We start from the raw sequence: 16,826 nt of genomic DNA on the forward strand, positions 1-16,826 counted from the left end.
TTAGTCCTTAGCAACCTCCAAAGGCCGGTCCACTACACAATCTGCCAATAGTGTGCATATATGGGGGCCCTCCATGCACCCACAGAGAAAACAATTGCACCACATCACAACCCGGAGATGTCGCTCCAAACTCCAGTCTCTATCCTACCCACCCTCACTGATCCTTGGTGGACGGATGTTACACTAAAATGTTAATGCATAACAAAAAAAGAAATAAGAGACCAAGAAATTCTTTACAGTATTTATTTTCTTTTGAAATATAGAAAGTTAGCCCAGTTTTTGAGCTATTTCTTTTGCCCGCACTCTTTCCAATTTGGTCAATCGGGCCTGGGATTTGGCACCAAGGATACCACCACCCCAGTGACGACGGATCTGTAAAGTAAAAGAAAACAAGTTTCATCAAGAGGATATATAATTACAACATCAAAACCATCCAACAACAAAGACATTTGCACATTAAGAATAAAAATATTGAAAAAAAATTTTTTTTGAAAATTTGCAATTTTATTTAGTTTGATGGATAGAAAAATAGGATAAATTTGAACAGTTCAAACCTGAAACTGCCTAGAATTTTAATTGTTTGATTTATTGTTTATCAACTGGTTGAGATGTTTTTTTTCTTTTTCAATAAAGTTCTTAGTAGTTTAAGTATTTTTCACTTTTCAGTGGATTAGAATGAAATTGAAGAATATTGTGGAAAATCAGAGGCTTAGATTTGGAAAAGACATTTACTTTTTTTTTTTTTTTCAAGTAGTTTAGTTTTTTGTTTTTTTCTTCTTTTTTTAAAGACTTGACATTATTACTATTGTAATATTTTTGTCAGGTAAGAGCTAAGTCGACACCATTTATTAGGAAGTGTTTTACTGTGTGGTTCACTTGTCAAGATATGCTAAAGTTATATTTAAACAGGTTATCCCCCACACCTCACACAGGTAATGCCGGGTACTCCCGCTAGCAATACATAAGTATACAGAAAACAAGACTTACCTCTTCAAATCTATCATTAAAGTTAGTTTTTACAGATTCTACCAGTTTGTTCAGGTTGGCCCTGTCTTCTCTGGAAAAGAAAAGTGAAAGAGTTTACAAAGTTTTAAAGTGTATTCAATACAAAGCAAATTTATAAGAACATGAAAAAAGGGCTTTGTTGAGTCGTTCTTTGCTTGAATTAAAGTTTAAGTTACAATCCTTGACCATAAAGCCAAACTAGATTTCACCGATTAAAGAAAAAAATAAAAATAAAAAATAAATAAAATACTGAATGAATGTATACCATTTGTAGTGTGGTATTGTTTTTGTTGTTTTTTAACTCAACATGCAAGTACATAAAATGTGACATTTTAAAAGGATTTTTAAAGATTCTAGTGAAATCAGGAAATCACTGATTTCTATTAAAAATAATTCTTTTGAATGTTAAAATAAAATGACTCAGACAGCCAAGGGTGTATAATCACATAAATTCATCTTTTGAATAAAACTGTTTTTCATTCATTGTCATTTTACGTTCACATTCCATTAGAAATTTACTTTTAAGGTAAATAGAAAACCAAATTAAAATGATAGAACTTTGCAAAACCTTCGTATAATCTATTCAAATGAAATATTAAAAAACTGTATATTTACTAAACCGGGGAGAGGGGGGGGCTACATTAATTGCTAAATATGGATGAAAATATTCTAGAGTGTTATTTTAAGTTAAACAATTCAGAAATATTTCATTCTTATAAAATTTTATATCCACAAAGGAATTATGAATGTATTCTTGATGCACACGTCATCAAATAAATGACAACATTTATGCATTAGAAGAAACGTTATTGTTGGAAGAATTTTTGTACGGTCGCATCACTAATCAGATAACGTCCGCGTAGCGTACTTCCAAATATTTAAGCAGATTTATAATAGATTAAAAAGCAAATACAAAAAAAAAAAAAAAAAAACTCAATTCAAAAATGCTGTACTATGTTTTCCAAGACAATCTGAATGTTCAGCATCATTTGTGTCTGTAAAATCATTTCACCATTTGTTTCTAATAAAAGAGTATGAATGCGCAATTTATTATTTTTTATTTGAATTGTACACCAACACCAGAAAGGGAGTGGAAGGGAAAAAAAAAAATGCAAAGATAAACGAAGAATATGGAAGGTGGAGAGGGTAGAAATAGTCTAGTTGTGAAAGTTTATTACTCTAAAGTTGGGCATAATCTAGAGTATTATTTCAAGTTAAACAATTCAGAAATATTAAATTTACATCATAAAAGTTTATATCCACAAACGAATTATGAATGTATTCTTGATGCACACGTCATAAACAACATTTGTGCATTAAAAGAACCGTTATTGTTGGAAGAATTTTTGTACTGTCGCATCACTAATCAGATAACGTCTGTGCAGCGTGCTCCCAAATATTAATAAACAGCAGATTTTAAAAAATGGTATTGCCATCTACTGACAGAGTAAACAGATTTCCTTCGAGACTTGCTCCACAACAAAAGCGTGAATCTATTTAATCTTAAAATGAAAGGATATATTTTCAACAATCAGAATAGATATTCGATTAAATTTTTTTGTGAAACTTTATTACTTTAAAATTGGACATCGACATTAATTGCTAATTATGGATGAAAATATTCTAGAGTGTTATTTTAAGTTAAACAATTCAGAAATATTTCATTCTTATAAAATTTTATATCCACAAAGGAATTATGAATGTATTCTTGATGCACACGTCATCAAATAAATGACAACATTTATGCATTAGAAGAAACGTTATTGTTGGAAGAATTTTTGTACGGTCGCATCACTAATCAGATAACGTCCGCGTAGCGTACTTCCAAATATTTAAGCAGATTTATAATAGATTAAAAAGCAAATACAAAAAAAAAAAAAAAAAACTCAATTCAAAAATGCTGTACTATGTTTTCCAAGACAATCTGAATGTTCAGCATCATTTGTGTCTGTAAAATCATTTCACCATTTGTTTTTAATAAAAGAGTATGAATGCACAATTTATTATTTATTATTTGAATTGTACACCAACACCAGAAAGTTAAAAAAAAAAAAAAAAAAAAAAAATTGTATGCAGAGAAGATAAACGGAGAATATGGAGGGTGGAGAGGGTAGAAGTAGTCTAGTTGTGAAAGTTTATTACTCTAAAGTTGGGCATAATCTAGAGTATTATTTCAAGTTAAACAATTCAGAAATATAAAATTTACATCATAAAATTTTATATCCACAAACGAATTATGAATGTATTCTTGATGCACACGTCATAAACAACATTTGTGCATTAAAAGAACCGTTATTGTTGGAAGAATTTTTGTACGGTCGCATCACTAATTAGATAACGTCCGTGTAGCATGCTTCCAAATATTCAAACAGATTATAATTAAAAAGACAAATGGATAAAAAAAAAAAAATCTATTAGATGACAAAAATATTTCACCTGACATTACAAAAATAACAGCAAGTTATTACTTAATCAAGAAATTAATAAAAAAAAAGATTTTTTTCATGAAGTGTTTTTGAAACATGAATAGCAAAACTTGTAATAAATATAAAATCTGAAATTTACAAATGTAAAAATAGAATGAAAATGTGACTTTGACATCTAAAAATGTACACTCAAATTGTTATTCTATATATTTGCATCCAATGGGAAACTTACTTTAGATATATAGAAGGCAACCAGTGTAACAAAGTTACAAAAAAAAAATTTAAATAATTTTTTTTTTTTTTTTTTTTCAATTCCTTCCAACAATCAAAGATTCTGACTTTGGAATATGTAAAAAAAAATAAAAAAATAAAAATTCAAATTACATATTAGAAATACAAATACATTTAGGAAACTTGAAAACAACTCAATTGAGAAATTACATTTTATTTTTCAAAATTAAATCCCAATCTCTATTATAGCACACGAAATCGCTTCCGCTTAAAGATAGAAAAATAAACATTGACAATTCTATTTGTCATCAAATAAATAACATTGGTTAAAACTGTAGGTAGAATTTTTGTACAGTTGCATCACTATTAAGTGAGTGCTTTCCATTATTAGAAAAACTAAATTTTTTAAATTAATATTTATAGTAGTTCTATCACAAAATCGATTCTAATTAAAAATTTTTAAAAAAGTAGATCGGAATTACCTCTGCCACTAAATTTAGCAGTTAACTGATTTAACAAACATACTTAAAATTTGAATAGCATCTTAAAAATGGCAGAAAATTAACCCAAGTTTTCCATGTACAAAATAGATGATCATCTAAAAAGGATTCAGCCACAACAAATAATTCAAAGAATTCATAATTATAAAATGTTGAAGTTCAACATGTCAGCATTAAAAAAGTTTTTAATTGCTTTGTTTAGTTAATTTTTAGTGTAAATGCATTAGTATATGAAACATGAAAAATTATACATTTATTTGTAATAAAAACCAAAATTCTGAATGTGAAGAAAATGACTCAGACAGCCAAGGGTGTATAATCAAAAAAATTCATCTTTTAAATAAAACTGTTTTTCATTCATTGTCATTTTATGTTCACATTTAGTTAAAAATTTACTTTGAGATGAAAAAACATCTATAAATTGGGGTATAAAAAAAAAAATTAAAAAAAGGCAAGCTTTAAGGAGAAATAGTTAAACCTTTAGAAATAGAAGCTTTTTATAATTGCACTAATCTTACATTGAGTAAATTATTTCAAACAAAAATTCTTTGTCAAAAATATTTTTTCTTGCTCATTAAATAATTTGGTCTCAATTAGTGGTACTCAAAATAGCTTTCTCTTAGAGAATTGTGAATGTATTCTTTCCTATTTATGTCATCAAATACATGACAACATTCGTTGAAAAGAAAAATTTTGCTGTAGGGAGAATTTTCGTACGGTCGAATCACTATTCAGATAACGTCCGTGTAGCGTGCTCCCAAAATGCTTACATGTTTAAACAAACAAATTGTTATAGAAATAGGAATTCTCCAAGTCTAGGTAATACAGTGTTTTCTACACACTAGTTGCTATCATTTTTTTTTTCTTTTGAAAGATTCGCATAACTGAAAAATAGCTGAAAACTTAACAGCCGATATTTGTTTTTAAAGCATTGTTTATGTGAAAATTAGGAAGGAGACGAGAAGCAAGAATGAAGCATGTATAATTTGTACAAAAAAAAAAAAAAAAAAAAAAAAAAAACTCAATAGCAATCTCTAGGGTTTCATTTGTTAGTTTTAGTTGGAAATGCTGCCTTTAATTTATTTCTTAGTCTACGTTACAGTGTAGTAAAAGCAATCTAAAATATCCAATGGTCAGAAACATTAAATTAAAAAAATTTTGCAAGTTTTTCTTTTGGAATAAATAAAAGAAAGTTTCTGAATGGAGAAAAGGTTTAAAAAAAAAAAAAAAAAAAAAAAAAAAAAATCTTTAGCAATTTATTTAAATAAAGTTCATTGGTCTTTTAATAGTCAATTTTAAATTTAAAATGAAATACAATTATTTTGTAGTATAGAAAAATGAACCTTTTCTTTAATGAAATTGTAAATGTATTCTTCACTATTTTGTTTATCAAATAATATCCATTAAAAGAAAATTTTACTGAAGAATTTTAGTACAATCATATCACTATTCAGATAACATGTAGCACACTGTCAAAATGTCTACATTTAAAATAAGAATCAATATTTTAGCAACTTATCTAAAATTAGAATACTTTTAGTTAGGCTTACAGAAAAATATCACTAAATGTTTTACCCCAAACAAACAAAATCTTTTAAAGAAAACTCTAAAGACATCAAGTACCATTTAATCAAAAGATTTAAGAATTAGTTAACTCTGATTAAATGTTTAAATTTAAATAAAATACACATTTTTTCATTTCAAATAATGATAAAGAATAAAGTTTAAATTCGCTGCTTTCATAATTAATAAAACAAAAAATTCATAAGAAAAGGACTCCGCCAAAAATCTTGTTTTTCATTGTCATTTTGTTTACATAGTTGAAAATTTAGTTGGATAAAAAAAACAAAAAAAAAACAGTTTAACAAATATTTTGTTGCCAACTACTAAAAATACTAGTTTTTGATCTACCAACAATTTAAAAATTAATTATTCGGAATGGGATAATCTTGTATGAATTAAAACTAATTTAAGATTCTCAATCAAAATTGAAACTTTACTGAAATTTATTGTTAATAACATTTAATTAAACCCAAAACTCAATTCCTAATAGTAGTACACAAAATGGCTTCCCTTAGAGATGCAATTGTGAATCAATAATGTTAACAGGATTCATTTAATTGAATATATTTAAATACATTTTTAAAAATGGGTGCTTCATGGGTAAATGTACAAATGATTCAGTCACAGCCAAGGATTTTAATCACAAAAATTCATCCACAACAAATTATCCATCATAATCATTTGTAAAAAAAATTTCAAAATCTAATTTGTTGTCATAATAATGGGATTCATTCAATTAGAAATGATTATCTATTGCTTTTTTTTACATATTGAGTTAATTAAAACCTTAAAGTGATCACAAATTTCTAAAATAAAAAATGTCTTTCTTAAATTGTTTTATCGGTTTGTTCAAGCTGGGGCCACTAACTCAGATATTCCAACAGGGATCCTTTTAAGATTCTGACCATCCCTTTCAGTGCAACTGTTTGAATCTCTCTTACATTTGGTTTGCTAGGTAGGTTTTGAAATTCTTTTTTCAGTAGTCCAATTGCTGCTTTAATTACTGGAATGATAGATCTTAAGATTCCAGTTTCTTTTTCTGCCATACATAAGACCATAGTATTTTGTTATCTTTGCCATTTTGGCTCTGTTTAGTATGAAACAAAATGTGACACTAGAGAAACAAAATATTGAAAATTCAAAAGCAAATGACCAAGACAGCCAACAGTGAATCTACATGCAACATAGTTAGGAATTTAATGTGGATCAATTGAAGAAAATTTTACAAGTTTACAACTTGATTCTATACAAAAAGCACATTTTGGAACATCTGAAATACTGGTATGCAAGACAAAACTGACATGGACTGGAGAAATGTACCCATATCCAAAAGAAGTGAAACAAATCCTTTCTCTTTAGTAGAATAAAAATAGGATTAGCTAATCTATAAATAGAAAAGCGAAAATGTATGTGTGTCCGCTTTTTCTGTATGTCTACAAAAGGCTTTTTTCAGAGAAGCGGTCGGTCGCTTCACAACCTTTTATATCACATATAAATGGTAATATCTCACAGTTAACAACGAAGCTCGCCTGTCTATTTAATTTGCTCGATTTCGGGAAGATAAATATTCAACATTTGTCGCTCGCCACATGTGGGTTAGTCTTTTTCCTATAACATCTTGGGAAAATAAAAATCCCGCAGTCAAACTTGACTTCATTAACTCATTAAAACGGGCACCTGCCGAATCCAAGTAATTAAATAAATTCAAACGTGTTTCCGTTAGTATATCGCGGTGGGGCAATCGTTAATGTCGCACTTTTTTTTTTTTTCACACTTTAATTTACAACTTTGCCTCAACGGTTCGGGTTCGATCCTCATACTGACTTTTTTAACCCCCCACCCCCGGAGTTTCCACACACACCTCCAAACACCCGGGCAACGCCGGGTACCTCTCGCTAGTCTAATATGAAATCAACAATCAATAGTAGGGGGGGGGGGACATGGTATCATGTTAACTTGTCAGTATTTAAAAAAAATAATCTGCCCATTTTTCAAACAAATTCACAATGAAATAGGAAATTCTTGAATTTTCGGCAAAATAAAATTTAAATTCTGCTGTAAATTATACACAAAATCAATTTGTACAAGTGTTAAATCATGTTTTAGAAGGAATTGGGAATGTATTCTTGATGCACACGTCATCAAATAAATAATATTTGTGCATTAGAAGAAACATTGTTGGAAGAATTTTCGTACGGTCGCATCACTAATCAGATAACGTTAGTGTAGCGTGCTTCCAAATACTCAAGTAGATTCATCAATTAAAAAGCAAATAAAAATTCAATTAGAAATCATAACCTCCATAGACAGCTCCCAAAAACCTAAAACAATTGGGTTCTTTTATTTAAGACTTGCATATAAAAACTACAATTAAAAAAAAAAAAAAAAAAAAAAAAATGAGTTACCATCTTAAACATTCGTTTTAAGTGAAGAAAAAGTGACAACTATGAAATATGAAAGAATAATACTTTTTTTTTTTTTTTTTTTTATTTACTTGTTAGTGATAGGATAATTCCAGTATTTTTCTGATTCCGATACAATTCCCGATTCTTTAGAAATATTTAAATATTTAACAAGTTATATATTCCTGATTAGCATAAAAACATGTTAAACATGCAGATATTTTTTAAGTGTAAAAATACACTTGTGGCAGTGATCTCTAGATTTTAGTTTTACTGGTACTTTAAAATCAATAAAAATTTATCATTTCATCATTAATATGAGCTGTGTAAGATTTTGCTTCAAACAAAATAAAAAAAAAGACAAAGGAATCGTTTTTGGTATCAGAAAATAAGCACACATTTTTTTCTGATTTTGACACTCCAATTAATTGTCCTAACACTTGCTTGTTTCACCTTAAGCAAGCTATTGTGAATTAGAGGCCTGCTACATTTTAAGTGGGGAGTTGTGCAGACAGATGCTTGTTCACATTACATTTAAATTTTCGCATGTTAATCAAGCAAACAGATTGAAAGAGCAAGTAGTACATTTTAATAGACTTGTCTAGTGAAGGAGTGGAATTTTTAGAATGGTCAGAGATTGAAAAGACACAAGCGCAGAGGACATTCCATTGAACTTAGAATTCAAGCAGAGGGATGCAATAGGGGTTAAGCTTATTGGACTGTGGGAAAATTAGATGAGAGGCTCTTTTTTTGGAATTTGTAGCATCAATACTTCAGGCATGGGCAAATAGTGGCTTTGTAGACATACAGGATATTGACAGATAATTTTCTAGCCTAGTAGCAGGAGCCAACCTTCTTTGCAGCAGACTTGGAAATATCTGAATGTTTTTAAATTCATGTTATCTGTAAATGTATGGCAGAGAAATTTGAATGGGGTAAGGTGCTGCAAGCACGGGTAAGAAAGGTTTCAAGTAAACTGCCAAATGAAATGTGTTCCCATTTCGTAGCATTAAATGTAACCATGTGCTGCGTTTCGATATGTGCGCATTCGCTTTTCCTGTTGTAATTAACGAACCCAGTCAAAACCAAATTGCATCAGAGAGGTCGTTTATCAAAATCAGGAATAAAAAAAATCTGATTACATTAAGTATTTGTCTAGTTATAATTATACAAATTAATTTTCATGTCGGATTTAGCCAAAGGATGTAGATATATATCATAATAAAAACGAGAAAAGTGCACTGAATATTAAAGAAAATGACTCAGACAGCCAAGGGTGTATAATCAAAGAAATTCATCTTTTGAAAACTGTTTTTCATTCATTGTCATTTTACGTTCACATTCAGTGGGAAAGTTTAGAAAACATCTTGAAATAAAAATCTACTCATTGAACACTAAAAAAATAAAACCTGAAAAAATTGTTTGTGGAGTAGATATCAATGGGAGGGCGAGGGTAGAAGTAGTCTAGTTGTCAAAAGTTAGGCATAATCTAGGGTAGTCTTTCAAGTTAATCAATTTAGAAATATTCAATTTTTCTTATTAAATTTTATATCCACAAACAAGGAATGTATTCTTGATGCACACACCAAATAAATAACATTTGTGCATTAGAAGTCACTGGCAAACAAAAACAGTGTAGATAGGATAAGCCTATGAGAGAAAAACATCTTACAAATCTAAAGAGAATTACCAGTGCAATTGATGAAATTATTTCAATCAATTATACTTCTCTTCTGAAGTTATAGCTGATTTTACTTTTTACTCTTAAAACAATATAAATTCAATCTATTTTTACTGATGGTACACGAAATAACTTGCTCTTGTGAATGTATTCTTTTCTATTTATGTCATCAAATACATGACAACATTCGTTAAAAAGAACAATTTTACTGTTGGGAGAATTTTCGTACAGTCGCATCACTATTCAGATAACGCCGTGTAGCGTGCCCCCAAAGAGCAAAATATCTATATTTAGAGATTTTAATACAGAAAACTTTGGATAATCTAGAAACTTAATTACAAGTGATTCACAGCAAATCTAACAAAAGCATTAACATTATTCTTGTTTAATTTCACAGGTATATTTAAATTTTTTATAGCAAAGCAAATGAAAATTGTTGGTGTTCTGAAATGCATTTCCAGGGCAATCAAATTTATAAACCTTCAAGAAAAAAAAAAAAAAAGTTATTAATTACTGAAAATCAGACAGGTGGAACCAAAATGAACAGATAATAGTCCTCTATTTGGGTTATTTTTTTATTTTTTTTTACCTTTGATGTGAAAGTACCTTCATTTTGCTCTAGGGATAATCTTTACAAAAATTTGATTTGAACAAAATTTTAACATTTTATTCATATCCTACGAGAGAATTATGAAAAGAGTAAGTTTTATTTATTCATTTTATTTTTTTTTTAACTATTCTGTATGTAAAACATGGAATATGAAGGTGTGTGATTATTTACAAATGATTCAGTCACAGCCAAGGATTTAAATCACAAAGATTCATCCGAAAAAAAAAATTATCCATCATAATCATTTGTAAGCTGAAACTTGAAAACCACTTGTTTATCATGAAAATCTTTTTCTACTCAGAAACTGCTTTTCTAGATGTACATTAAAAGAAAAATACTTACGGATTGACTTGTGTGATAGCTAGGGAGGAACAGGTTCGGCGTCTCACGACACGTCCTAATCTGGCCTTACCCTTCACAATGCAATATGGCACCCCCATTTTACGACACAAAGCTGGCAGATACAACACAAGCTGGAAAAATGAGGAAAAATTTTTTTTATAATTTTTTTTTTTTTTAAATGTTTAAAAAATAAACATTTTTATTTTTTATGATCACTCAGTTTTTTGTCAATGTCTTCAATTGAATTGCAGGTGAAGAAATTCAAGCATCACAGTGATCATTGAAAAGCTGTCAGATTAATGTAAGGAACGTTATTTCGAAGCAATTTCGAAGAGAAAAACAAAAAATTATATTTAGATCAGAAATAAAAATAGGATGTCATACTAATGATGGGGTGACAAAACAGCTTGACTCATTGATTGGCAGTAAATTAATCTCAAACATTCAGTATTCAATTAAGTACACAAATGTGTGCTGAAGAAGATAGGAAATCAGTTTTCAGGAAGGATCGAAATTAGAGGATTCTAAGAGGCAGTGAAGAAATACTGCTTACTGAGGGACAGTCATGAATGAAGTAACTACTGGCTTCTTTGCGAGTTTCTATATCGGCTCATCAGTTTTCAAAATAGGGAGGCAATAATAAATATAATGAATGGTTGCTAAAAGCTGCAAGTTTATATTTGAATGCAGCAATAGCCTCACCCCACCTTGGTAGGGACAGTGACAACATGGTTGTCAAGAATTACCCTGGCACTCAACAGTATTAAGGCCACAATCTGGCTAATAGGACTTATGAAAATATCAGGATTCTTCACCAGTATGTAAAGATCAAGGAATGCAATTACTATACAACCTTGTTGCTCTGGGTGTCAAAGTTAAATTAAGTTTTATCAAACTTAAATTACATTTAATAATATAAATACTGACTCAACGTTAAGTCCAAATGCTATAATCATTGATTTATTCACTCCTAAGTATATTCATGCCATTAAAAATTCCATTATTTAGAGGTGGTAAACTTTAAATTGACAACTATTTTCTTTAATTGCAGATTTGGCAATTCATGCTGTTTCAGCAGGGCGGAGTTACATGTAACACAGAACCTGATACAATTAATTTACTAAAAATTTACACAAAATGGACCTGTGAACTGACCACTTTGTTCTAACGATTTCACCCCATTAATTAAAGGGGGATAGGTAAAATCATGTCTATGCTGATAAAGCAGACAATAGACGACCGATTCAAATTATTGCCAAATTACAGCTGAATTTAATGCATAGAGTTGTGAAAATTGGACCTTTAGATTAGACCATATACATGAGGGAAGGAGACGGGGGGGGGGGGTCGCATATGACCGATGCCAAAAATTAATCTTTAAAATAAACCAGTTATTTATATAATGAAAATATTTTAATTTCAAGTTCACTGCATATATATATAACAATGATAAAGATTTGTTATGCAATAATTAAGAAATGTTAATGGCCAGCATCTTCAAAATTAATTCTAAGTGAAGAAATTCAGTCATGACAAGATGAAATTAATTTTGAAGATTTTGCAAAGGTAAGCAAATAGTTTACAATTTTATTCAGGAAAATGTTCATTCTGTTGAGTTAAAATAAAAATCATCTTGGCTAATAATATTTCAATTGGCAAATCACAATTGACAAAACAAGCAAATTCAAATCTAACTTCAACTATTTTTTGAAGGGATTATACTAAGCAAAAAAAAAAATAAATTAAAAATTTCCTAACAAGCATATAAAAGTTATATGCATGAAAATAATTATGCTTTTGCAAAGTGGGATTCTTGAAGACTCAGATTTAAAAAGCTCGTTTTCACAACATCAGAAATCAGGTGAAAAATATAAATCATCATTGTTATCAAGATGAAAATATATAAATTGTGGAAAGCACGAAACCATTTGCAAAAATAATTTCAAAGGCAAATATGAGCATATAATGAAAATTGGAAATAAATGAAGGGGAGGACAGCAAAGGGTTTAGTCTAACAAACCATTTTGATCACGTTTCGAGTTTACAATTGAAAAAAAAAAAAAAAACATATATATATATAAAAAGCTAGTTAATTTTGATAAAACTTATTAATCTTCCTGTAAGATTTCATGAGAAAATTAAGAGTTGATTTTGCCTTAAAAATTGTTTAACAAACCAAAGGGAAATGTAAAAAAAAAAAAAAAAAAAAAAAAAAAAATTTACAAACTAAAAATCCTTAATCACTTAAGACTAACAATTTTGCATAAAGTTTGATTTTTTTTTTTACAATAAATGGGAGGTAAATGTATTAGTGGAACCACATCTTAAAAAAAATTAACATGGGTTTATGTAATATTTTTATAATTGAGAATCAAACTATTTCTCAACATTAAAACAGGACTCGAAGATCTCGGTATGGTAGTAATTTTTGATAAAACCATGGGTTGGTCTTATTGGAGTTTTTCATCATCGTCCTGCAATGTTGAGAAATTTTAATGTCATGGAAAGAAAAAAAATCCAGTTTATTTAGTTAAATTTCCTATGGCAATAGTTACATAAACATCACTGGAATAAATACAAATGATTTATGTAAGTATTATACATACAATTATATGTACATAAAATTTTAACTTTTCACAAAAAAAAAAAAAAAATCAGATTTTTAAATGACAGCAAATGTTTGAACTGAAAAATTCACAAAAATTCTAATTGTTAAATGATGTTTTGCAAAAGTTTCACTTTGAGTAGAAGTAATTGAGAATAGAAAATTTTAGAAAGCATTACTTTAGTATTCAACTCAAATTGCGAACAAAATCTACATTTTCCAAAAAATTAAAGAAATGACAATTCTAAATGTAAAGAATTTCAAAGGCAGGAATAAGAAGGCATAACTTAAAACTAAAAACAAATTTTATAATTAATTACATTCTAAGAAAAACTGGTATTTGTCTTTAGAAATAAACTGCAGTAAAAGAATCTTTAAAATTGGTAGTGCAAATATAATTGTAGACTAGATTAAAATAAAATGTCCAAAAATGACAAATTCAGAATTTAGAGCCAAAGTAAAAATTCAAACAAAAATTTATCACTGACGAAAAAAAATATGTAAAATTTAGGTTTGAGACTGCAAGTGACCAAAATTACTCTTCGCAATAAAACATGCTAAATATAAAGAACTGCATTCTATATTAAGCTGATTCAGCCTTAATACTTTTAATACATGTAGCAGTTTTTAACTGCAATAAATTGTTTTTATCTACACTAAATTTTGGACAAAGTAGCCTACAAGAGCAAACTTAGGTAGATTTAAGTTTTGGCTCAGTCACTGCCCATTTTTTTTTTTTTTTTTAATTATAAAAAACATTGAACTTAAACTATTTACAAAAAAAAAAGGAAATAATTATAAAAACTTGATCTTATATTTTTTTTTATCAGGAAGGTTTTGTATACAAAAAGTTAAACAAATTCACATAAGTATTTTTTGCATATTAAATTTGAGAGCACAGAATTTTTTTAATTTCTTAAAAACAGGACTCTAAGATCTCGGTATGGTAGTAATTTTTCATAAAACCATGGGTAGGTCTTATTGGAGTTTTTCATCATCGTCCTGCAAGAATTTAATACAATCAATAGATTAAGACAACTAAAAATCTTAAATCATTTAAAATTAACAATTGGACAAAGATAAAGTTTGATTTTTACCATAAATTGGAAGTAAATGAAATCACAGTTAATCTAATATTTTAAAAAGAAAATTTCTTACACAAAATTTCAACATGGGTTTATTGATTTTTAAATAATTTGTGAATTAAAATTTATTAACATTGAAAAAAAATAAAGAAAACAGGACTCTAAGATCTCGGTATGGTAGTAATTTTTATAAAACCATGGGTAGGTCTTATTGGAGTTTTTCATCATCGTCCTGCAAGGTTAAAAAAAAAATATTGTAGAGTTACTTAGCATCAAGACTGGAATTGCAAATTTATCCTTATGCATTTAATCTATCATTTAAAAAAGTGACAACTAAGCAATGGTTTAGAGCTAACGAAGAAATGTTCTAAAAGGACAAAGTCACTAGAAAATGAAGTTGAAAGAGTAACTTTTATCATACAAGATTTTATAAATAGAAAATCTTATTAAAAAAAGTGAAAACTAGTAATTTGGTTAAGTACTTTTTCCTTAAATTAAAACAAGAGACAATGCCAACCTCCTAAAGATTTTTTTTTTCTTTTAACAAAATTAATGGACAGTTGAGGATAGGACTATCAAATAAATATATATATAAAATGAAAGAAACAGATTTTAACAATTTGACATCAAGAAAAAAAATGTTCAAAAATGATTAGTTCATAACAGGACTCGAAGATCTCGGTATGGTAGTAATTTGTTTGATAAAACCATGGGTTGGTCTTATTGGAGTTTTTCATCATCGTCCCATAAAAAATCTTTTGAACATTTATAAATATTTGCCACAATCACTAAAATATGTATGAATTCAAATACATTTAATTTTTTTTCCCTTGGTTATTATTGTAACTTAGAGAACTAAAGCAGGACTTTGTATGGTAGTAATTTGTTTGATAAAGTTCTGCAAATGTTTTAGCAAAATATAAAATAATTTCATAAACCACTTACGAAACATCTATTCAAAAAAACAAAAAAGGATTACAAACCTCAATGGGGTCAACATCATGTGCAATGACAACAAGTTGAGCCTTTTTCTGTTGAATCAGTGTTGTGACCGTATTGCAACCAGCTCTGACAACAGGAGGACGTTTAGTTGGAACATCTTCCTTGCCAGCAGCTCTTCGTTCAGCACGAGCCCTCAGACGAGCTTTTTTGGCTTGCTTTGTTTCAGGCTTGTATTTATCCAACAGTTTGAATAATTGTGTTGCTGCAAATTAAAGAAAACAAAAAAAAAAAACTTTATTCAAAGCATTTTTTTTTTCACTAATAGGTTTAAGTCTGTACAATTCCATGGTAAAAGCATTTTCATGCAAAATTAAATTATGCTTTAAGTGGATTTTCATTTCTTTCAATGTTCAGCTTATTCCTATCTAGTTTTACAAAGTTTTATAAATGACTAATATCTAATATGCTCATAACAGAAATTCAGAAACTATGACATACAAGAAATATATGTATAATATACTAAACAAAAAGTTAATTTTTAGTGTAATAAATTGATAAAATTGAAGTTTCAATTTATTTTAATATATAATTGAAAATGATTTTTGTAAACAAAATATTTGTATTTCTATCAAATTTTATAAGTAAAAAAGTTTATATAAATAGGCTTAGTGATACTGTTCCACAACCCAAGAAAAAGATGCAAATATAAAAATCAACTCATATTAGTTAAACATAATGCAAGCAATCATTTAGAAATCCTAAGTGATAATCAGGTATTTCATTATATATATATATATATATATATATATATATATACACACACACACACACAGAGTCAATTTTTGATCTACAGACTTGAAAGAGCTATATTTTTTGGTTTCAATCCTACCTGATGGCACGCAAATCATCTTTGAAATCACTACTTAACATATAATAATCAGTAGAGAATTGAAATTAAAAATTTCATAGTTATTTTATAATCAAGTAACACCAGGCAACATGCTAATATTGAATATTTTTAGCTTGTTTAAAATGTTATAACAGATCAGTTTCTAATAATTTTTTTTATTTAAACTTTTATGAATAAGTGTTTATTCCCAGCAAAAATTGGTATGGAAACAGACCAAACCAAAAGCAGAAGGAAATAATTTTGATTTGGGGAAGGTTTTGTCCAAACGTATCACAAGTTACGCAGGTTTTTAAAATCTTCCCATAAAACCGATAACTTTAATGCAAAATAAAAAATATTAAAACGCAAAATTCCTTTTACAATGAATCATCAAATGCTGAAAGGGATAACTCAGGATAAAAAACATTTTTTCCATCACCTGCAACAACCTAAGTTTTATTTATACCAGTCAATCAAGGATACGTTCTAGATGATTAGAAGATGAACCCTTGTGGTTCCTTCTGACATTCTGTTAAGTTTCAAGA

The 16,826-nt window shown here is 28.5% G+C and overlaps 1 protein-coding gene and 1 non-coding gene across 2 annotated transcripts in view; both read right to left on the reverse strand.

Annotated features, from left to right (window-relative positions):
* Positions 1 to 227: 227 nt before the first annotated feature.
* Positions 228 to 16,826, reverse strand: part of LOC145239841 (large ribosomal subunit protein eL8-like) — a 31,742-nt gene continuing 15,143 nt past the window's right edge. The window contains exons 4-7 of the mRNA XM_080103389.1: positions 15,434 to 15,654; positions 10,761 to 10,891; positions 988 to 1,057; positions 228 to 372 (exon numbers count right to left, since the gene is read on the reverse strand). Of these exons, the coding sequence (XP_079959515.1) occupies positions 268 to 372; positions 988 to 1,057; positions 10,761 to 10,891; positions 15,434 to 15,654 (527 nt within the window). The 3' untranslated portion in view covers positions 228 to 267. The remainder of the gene's footprint in view (positions 373 to 987; positions 1,058 to 10,760; positions 10,892 to 15,433; positions 15,655 to 16,826) is intronic.
* LOC145240601 (small nucleolar RNA SNORD36) lies at positions 12,577 to 12,647 on the reverse strand. The gene has a single exon (XR_013862519.1). It is a non-coding gene; the product is annotated as a small nucleolar RNA SNORD36 (small nucleolar RNA).

This window comes from Euprymna scolopes, chromosome 19 (assembly GCF_053919585.1).
Source record: "Euprymna scolopes isolate OS-2025 chromosome 19, ASM5391958v1, whole genome shotgun sequence".
Classification (NCBI taxonomy): Eukaryota; Metazoa; Mollusca; class Cephalopoda; order Sepiida; family Sepiolidae; genus Euprymna; species Euprymna scolopes.